Consider the following 8,254-nt stretch of genomic DNA (forward strand, 5'->3'; position numbering starts at 1 on the left):
GTTGCGCAGTTCAAGCTGACCTGCGAAATCGCATCACGTGACTTCCTTTGTCCAATCGGATATCAAAACATGACCTCTTTATAGGAATTTTAAATATTGACCAATCACTTGCTTTTATTATGTCCGATCATTTTGTTTGATCCTGCAACTTTTCGCACCAACGTATGACAGAATTGCGCAAGCTCAAACTCTAGTGTGAACATAAATCTGTAAAATAACAGACTGTCAGCCTGATCTCACGAGAAAACATTAGTATTTTACGTTTTGCCAGTTTAGTGGCTAATTCGAATGAATTCGTACGAGTTCAGTCGTACGAAATTTTACGATTTTTAAAAAGGGGGCGTGGCACCTAACCCCAACCGTCATTGGGGGATGAGCAAATCAAACTAAATTGTACGAATTAGATCGTACAAATTCACAAGAATTAGCCACTAAATGAAAAAGTTACGAATTGCCATGAGATTGTGTTGGACTGTCAGTTAATAACAGGCTGTTGAACCATAATTTACACCACCAGTACAGACGATATATCTGTAATGCTTGTGGATTGACGACGCTGAACATCGCAGTTGTGGATACAAATGCAGCATTTGTTTAGCAGAGTAGTAATCATAAGGGTTATCCAAAGTTGCAGTCAAACAGGCAGTAGGTCAGGCTATGCGGATCAACACATGGAAGAACAAGGCGAGACTCGCAACACGGAAGACCAGACAGGATAATACTCAGACAATACAATATCGCATTAACATCAATACGCGAGTTTTCTTTCATGATATTCTCTCGTGTTGGTTTCCAACCCTGTACCAAGCATTACCTGTACCTGTACATTACCAAGCGTTTCCTGTTTTAGTCTCTTCGTGTTTTGACCCTTGCCTTGTTCCATTGTTTATGTTGTCTGCTGCCTGAATCGACCTTTTGCCTGTGACCTGATTATTTTTTGGATTGTTGTTAGATCGGATATGATTACGTCCAGAAGTTAACGAGAATTATTTATATTATTTATTAAATTTCCCATTTGTTGTATTTTATTAACATCTACCCCCACCCCAACCCTAAACCCAACCATCACAGTGATGTAAAAACAGTAATTATACCGTGTATTATGCTATCTATTTAATTACCCAATAAATTGTACTTTTAATGCCTACCCCAGCCCTAAACCCTACAGTGTCTTAAAAAATGCTGCTATATTGATGTGCATATCGCATTGTTGGCCAGCCGTGTATCCCATCTAGACTTTACCCGTTGACCATCGCCTGCCTGACTAAGCTTTCAATAAACTGCTCGTGGATCCTTAACCCTGCTGTCCAGCACCCTTGTGTTAGAATAGGACTTTAAACTATTAAAAATGTCAATAAAAGTCACTTTTTCCAAACATTTCAATGTCAAAAGTTTTCGGAGGAAGGATTAAGATCCCACAATGCAATTTAAAAGCACAAACACGCTCTTTAAATAATGCTGGATACACTGTTACACCAACTCAACACAAACTGATGAAGGTTACTTAATGAATTTAAGTTGATTGAACATAAAAACTAATAATTTATCTGCAGTAAATCTCAGGACTTGTTGTTTTAGCTCATTTTAAACAAGTAGTTTGAACAAATAGCGCCTCAAGGTTTTTTTTCTTTCACTTTTGACAATCGGCGAAGTTAGTTCTTTCACTGTCGCCACTGGCTTGCTTGGTGTAAGAATTGTGGAGCTGTGCATTGATGGATTACTCCTTAGTGTTTGGACTTTCAGCAGGGAAAATTAAACCGCACTGAACTGAAGTCTGAAAACTGGACTGACACTGTTTAACTTTACTAGAACTTCTATGTTAAGCTGCTTGATGCAATCAACATTGTAAAAGCGCTACAGAAATAAAGGTGAATTGAATTAGCAAACATTTGCTTTGTTCGAGAGCAGAAAAGACATGAATCACAAAATATGAAACCATCAATTTACAGATTTGTTTTTTACTGTGTGTGTGTGTGTGTGTGTGTGTGTGTGTGTGTGTGTGTGTGTGTGTGTGTGTGTGTGTGTGTGTGTGTGTGTGTGATGGTTTTCATAAGCTGTGAGTCCTCTGCTCTGCGTGTTTCACGTGTATGTTTGCGATGCTCTGGTGTTTAAGTCCGAGGTAATGGCTAGTGAAGGCCATCTGATGGGCTGAAATAGCCATTTTGGTCCAGTTCTGAACGTGAAGTGGGTTCCTGACAGTCTGAGCGTCACAGTTTCTCTGAATCCACGTCTTTTTAGGACTGTCCGGCGTCGTTGCGATTTCAGCCAAAGACCAGATCTTTGGCTTCAGAGCTGGACTTATGTTATTGGATGGCTCTTGCTCCTCTGCGGGACTCTTCTTGATTTGTTCCTCGTCCTCAATAATCCTCTTCTCCGCTCTGGCATCGTCGTATTCCTCAGAATCGGAACCTTTAGGTGTTGACTTATCATCATCCTGATAGTCACAATCCTGTTTATCTTCGATGTCCTCCGTGTCGATGTTCTCCAGGTCTATCTCTTCATCCTCATCTCGTTTTTCTGCATCCTCGTTATCGCTTGTATACACGTTTCCATCCTCGTCGGTTCTCGTTTTGGGAACCCACGTCATCTTGTTCTCCTTTTTCAGCCTCCGGCGGGCGTTGGCGAACCAGGTGGACACTTGGGTGAGGGTCATTTTGGTGATGATGGCCAGCATGATCTTCTCCCCTTTGGTGGGATAGGGGTTTTTGCGGTGCTCGCTGAGCCAGGCCTTCAGGGTGCTGGTGCTCTCGCGGGTGGCGTTTTTGGGTCGGGATGGGTCGCCGAACTGATACTGGTGTCCGTATGGGTAGAAGGCGGCATGGGGGAACCCTGCATGCTGGAGCCCGGGACTGTCCTTAAACTCGTACTGCGAGCTCTGCAGACGAAGGACAAATCAGACTGTTATTGATCATTTCAGCGTGGTGATGTTATTGGACCATGAACATTTACTGCTTGTGCTCAAACTTTTTCCTAACTGAAACAAGAGGCAATTCAATCATAACTTAACGTTAAATCTGCTCTCATAAAATTATCTATCAATATGTGGACCTTTCAAGATTCTTGGAAGCTGTGGAAATTAAAAATGTAAAACAGGAGATACATTAGGACCATTGCTATGGTTTACATCCCTCAAAATGGTCTATTAGCATACACGTGATCCTGAGGAATATGTGATTATTTCATTATAAATATGGACATAAATCAATAAGTGGAAGGAAGGAAAGAGGGAAAATTAAAGAAATAAGGTAGGAAGGATAGAAGGAATGAAAATGATGGAATGAATGAAGGATGAAAACAGAAGGAAGGAAGATGATGGAAGAAATTGAGGAAAATTATGGAAGGAAGGTGGGAAATGTAGAAAGGAGGAGGCAAAATGATGGAAGAAAGGAAAGAGGGAATGAAGGAAAATTATGAAAATAAGGAAGAAAAATGATGGAAGGAAGGAAAATAATGAAAGGGATGAATGAAAGATGGAAGGAAGGAAATGATAGAAGGACAGAATAAAGGAAAAGGGTGAAAGGAAGGAAGGATGGAAGGAAGGAAGGAACGAAGGAAGGAAAGAAAGAAAACGAGAAAGAAAAAGAGAAAGAAAGAATGAAAGAGAGAGAGAACAAAAGAAAGAAAGCAGGTAGAAAAAAAGAAGGGAATGAAAAAAGGAAAGGAAAGAATGATAGATGGTGGGAAAAAGGGAAGGAAGGAAGGAAGGATGAGAAAATAAGAACAAAGGAAAGAAAGCTGGTAGAAAGAAAAGAAGGAAAATGAAAAAAGGAAGGAATGAAAGAAGGAAAAAGAAGAAAAGGAAAGAAGGAAAGATGGTGGGAAAAATGGAATGATAAGAAAATGAAGAGAAAGAAAGAAAGAAAGAGAAAGAAAGAAAGAAAGGGAAAAAAAAAGAAATGTCCTGCTTTAGGTAGCTTTAACTACTATACTTACACTAAAATAATCATTTGTTACAGTGGAGTTATTGTGTAAATACATGCTTTTACATTGATTAAATTCCTGCATTACATCTATAATTAATGTCTGTAATTGCATTGTTGACCATCACTTATACCTTAGCCCACCCTCAAACCTGTCTCTAACCCATATCCCACATTAAGCTCCTCATGTTTTAAGGCCACCTAAAATAATAGGGAACTGAAAGAAAGTAGGAACGAAAAAATATTCAGTTGTTTAATTCTAAATATGGACAAAAAATTATGGGTAAAGATGTGCGAGTGAAGAATAGTCAGTCACACAAGCAGTTCTGTTAACTGTTAACTACCGGCTTACTAAGATATTAATTGTGTATAATGTACTCTCTTATTCTGCATCTCTAATCCTGCCCGTTATTAAACCTAACAACTATTAACCTAATTAGTAGTTAAGAGCTAAAATTGTTAATTTATTAATATTCTGATCTGAAAGCAAGACATTTAGACAAAAACAATGAGTAAAAGATGTAAACATAAATCATTTTTGCTCACACTTTATAAAAAATGTTTCATTAAATAATGTGAGTGTATTTATTAACACGAGTTTATTAGCATTTATAATAGTTTGTACTAATATATTATAAATATCCAAAGATGTGCTTGTTAGCATTAGTTAGTCCACTCTTTTGATTGACTGGTGTTAACAAAGACGAATGAACGCTGTAATAAATGTGTTGTTCATTGTTTGTTCATGTTAGTGAATACATTAATAGAGCCTTATTGTAATGTGTTAACAAACGATTTCAGCAGCCTGTACACTGCAAAAAGAAACAGAAATAATCAGTTGTTGCCTTTTTAAACCTAATTTGGACAATCGCAAAAAATAGCAAATTTAATATTCAACAAATCATTCTGTCTTAATCTAACCATTTAAAGCTAAATTAACTATCTAAAGAGTCCTCATATAAATGCACTGCTTCAGTTACATTTCTTTAATGGTGCATAAAGTTTTTATTCACAAAGATTTGTGTCCTGCGCAAGCATTTATTATACATCTAAATAATATTTTTTATTTAGATGAAGCTCATTTAAAATGCTAATGAACTAACATTGTTTTCACTGAGTGTTTAAATTCTCGTTTCTACTGAAAATGCATCTTAAAAAGGCGTGAAAATGACGATTAGTTTCATCTTCTTTTAAATAATCAAATAGCGAGTCTTTATACAGTGTTATACGCAGTTTTTCTAACACTGCATATAGCTAATAAACACCACAGCAACACATTTAACTTAATAAGCCGATTTAAAAACTATTTTAAAAATAATGTTTGGAGAAATGAATAATTAAATATATAATTGGGGCAGAAAATGCGCTCATAAAAAGCTGCTCTTTAAATCAGAGCACGTTGGAGAATTAAATAAGTCACCAAGAGCCTGCTGCTAAATAAAATAGGTTACCTAGAGACTTTAAAATGTTATCATTTTGTACTTGATTATATTTCTTAGAAGCGCGGATGTTTTTTTTTTTCCGGGAAATGGATAAAAATATGGACTTAAAAACCTCGTCAAACTAACAAAAATTTCGGTAACACTTTAAAATTATGCTACATTAATTATTGTATTTACTAACATGAGCATGAGCATAATGGTAATACGGTGATTACGGAATTTATACGTGTATGTTAGTTAATGCAATTGCCGTTAATTAACGTTAGTTCATGTTAACTCACAGTGCAATAACTAGGCAACTTTATTTATTCATATCACATTTCATACACAGTGGCAATTTAAAGTGCTTCATATAAACTGAAATAAAAGAGACTAAAAGAAAATGAAAACAAATATGAACAGGGATTAACTAATGTTAACAAGCGCAACTTTGGGTTTTAATAATAGGCTACATTAATAAATGTTGAACTGCGATTAATAAATGCTTTAAAATTATTAGTAAATTCATTAACATTAATAGGCTACATATGCTTATTTACTAATACATTTTGTAAAGCTGCTTTGAGTCAATAATTATTGTGAACAGCGCTACAAATAAACTTGAATTTAATTGACTACAACCTTATTGTAAAGTGTGACCAAAATCATTATAATTAAAATACGCAAAAGGTGTTGTTTGAAACGGAGCATGTTAGTGAATTATAAATAAGTTGCCCAGAGCATGTTGGGGAATTAAATTAAATAAGTTACCTAGAGCATGTTGGCGAATTAAATAAGTTACCTAAGGTGTTAGCAAAGTTATCATTTTGTACTTTTTGTTTATTTCTGAGAAGCCCGGTTAACGGGATCAAATCTGAGCTATTCTCTCAACCTTAATAATCTCGTAAAAATGGGAGAGTGTCCATGGACTCACCAGCTGGTTGAGAACGGACAGGTCGCTGGAATAGGGCAGAAACGCGCTGTATCCCTGCGCTGTGCTGGCGAACGGAGCTCCGTACACACCGGACAGCGCGCTGGACAGAGAACCAGAGCCGGTGACCGAGATCTCCGCGCCGCCGCGCCGCTCCGTGGAGTACAGCGGTCTGATGTACTTATAGCCTAGCTGCGGGAGAGACATGCTGCTGCCAAAGGTCCGAGCGGTGCAAGGAGAATCACAGATCTCGCCTTTGACACCGGGAGGACTGCGGGGAAACTCGCGGAGAGTCTCGCTGAGAGTTAAAGCCGCTCTCCGGTCTGCGGTGCACCGAGGTCACATTTAGATCGAGTGGGATTGTTCACAACACTCGGGTGATTGACATTTCTAGTGTCTCACAGGCCCCGCCCTCCTCTGAAAACTCCCTCTCTCTCTTGTCCGCTCACACACACGCACACACCTAATGTCAGACTTCATTTCGCTGTTTATTAACAACACGTTTTATTTTCGTGTAAATATTGTGAATATAATCTAGATATCATCATGAAAAGATTGATCGCGAAACCCATTTAAAGGGATAGTTCACTCAATAATTAAAATGACATAATTTATTTAGCCTACTCACACTTGTTTTTAAACCTTTATTAGTTTCCTTGTTTTTTGTTGATCACAAGATGTTTTAAATAATCTTGAAAACCTGTAACCATTGACTTTTTTTATAATCAGTAGAACAAATATTATGCAAGTCAATGGTTACAGGATTTAAGCATTATTCAAAATGTTTTCAATTGAATAAAATAATAGATTAGAAAATATAATAATTATTTCTTTTCGCATTTAAGAACAAACAGATGAAACACGGTTTGAAACCACTCCTGGAAGAGTAGACTACGTCGTTTTTATTTTGAGGTGTCACTTTAAGGAAATAAGGCTTTACTCATGCAGTTGATGGCCTGTTTTTATTTCGTCTCTATAAAATAAGACGATCGTTATAAAAATGCAATTTAAACACATTTTTATGAGATTAAAAAGTGCGATGTGTTGTTAAACAGTGGATTCAAAGGCTAGTAAAATAATAAAAGAGCTTATTCGTCATATTAAAGACATATAGTTCTGCTAATGCAGTGGATTAAACGAGTCTGTTAACATCTAAATCAGCGAGACAAAAGATACAGTATTGGTTTTCCAGGAAAAGATTAAATAAATACCGAAGAGGCATATTGATGCTTTATTGTCCTCCAAAAAAAACATGTGCTGAGATTACATCTCCATCGGTTTGTTATAAACACATCATAAATCTTATTTCACAGAAACTAATCCGCTTTTTTATCCTGAGAAGCAGATGATAATATCACCATTTATCGACATAAAAACAAGACAAAGAGGGAAAATGTGTGTATTAGATTTAAGACTAAATTATATGAGGGGGAAAGTAGAACAAACAAAAATCCCTGTTTAAATTCCCCGACGAAAAAATAATGCCATTAATGTCTCGCGAGTGCAATTACTACATCTAAATAATTGTTACACAATAAACAGAAGCTGAACTGAAGACGTTATTGTAGCTAAGTTTCACTGAAATAATGATTAGCATTACAAGTAATTGTAAATGGGGACACTGCTGTATTTACACTCTCTAAATAATGGTCCCATGGGGATTTCTGGCCACCACATTTATGTGGAAGAACCATTTTGGTTCCCCAAACACCAATTCAATGTCAATAATTGTGGTCTGAAGAGTATTTTAATTAACACTTTTTTTTAAATTGACAAACACCTAATAATTTCCATTTGACAACTTTCCAGTATGTTAAAGATTCACGAATATAAGTAGGCTTATGAACCATTTTAACCAAAACTCATATAGAGATATTCATCAGAGATAAACAAATACAAAACCAAGAGTAAAAAATATCAATAATAAACAAAATTTGGCAGTTCCTGAAGTGAAAATCCATGAAAAACCCGAGAAAATCCAT

The 8,254-nt window shown here is 36.5% G+C and overlaps 3 protein-coding genes and 1 long non-coding RNA gene across 6 annotated transcripts in view; 1 reads left to right on the plus strand and 3 right to left on the minus strand.

Moving 5' to 3' along the window:
- The window catches only part of mphosph6 (M-phase phosphoprotein 6), a 365,175-nt gene that overhangs the window by 240,162 nt on the left and 116,759 nt on the right, over window positions 1–8,254 (minus strand). The gene's annotated exons all lie outside the window — the stretch shown is intronic.
- LOC137489387 (uncharacterized) overlaps window positions 1–8,254 on the plus strand; it is a 135,162-nt gene that overhangs the window by 83,851 nt on the left and 43,057 nt on the right. The window lies entirely within an intron of this gene.
- Window positions 1–8,254, minus strand: part of dus2 (dihydrouridine synthase 2) — a 255,375-nt gene that overhangs the window by 7,520 nt on the left and 239,601 nt on the right. The window lies entirely within an intron of this gene.
- Window positions 1,989–6,615, minus strand: irx3b (iroquois homeobox 3b). The gene is made up of 2 exons (NM_213100.2): window positions 6,276–6,615; window positions 1,989–2,875 (listed from the first exon to the last, which is right to left on the minus strand). Exons 1-2 carry the CDS (start codon window positions 6,477–6,479, stop codon window positions 2,048–2,050), a joined length of 1,032 nt encoding a protein of 343 aa, NP_998265.2. The 5' UTR covers window positions 6,480–6,615; the 3' UTR covers window positions 1,989–2,047.

Source organism: Danio rerio, chromosome 25 (assembly GCF_049306965.1).
Source record: "Danio rerio strain Tuebingen ecotype United States chromosome 25, GRCz12tu, whole genome shotgun sequence".
Taxonomy (NCBI): domain Eukaryota; kingdom Metazoa; phylum Chordata; class Actinopteri; order Cypriniformes; family Danionidae; genus Danio; species Danio rerio.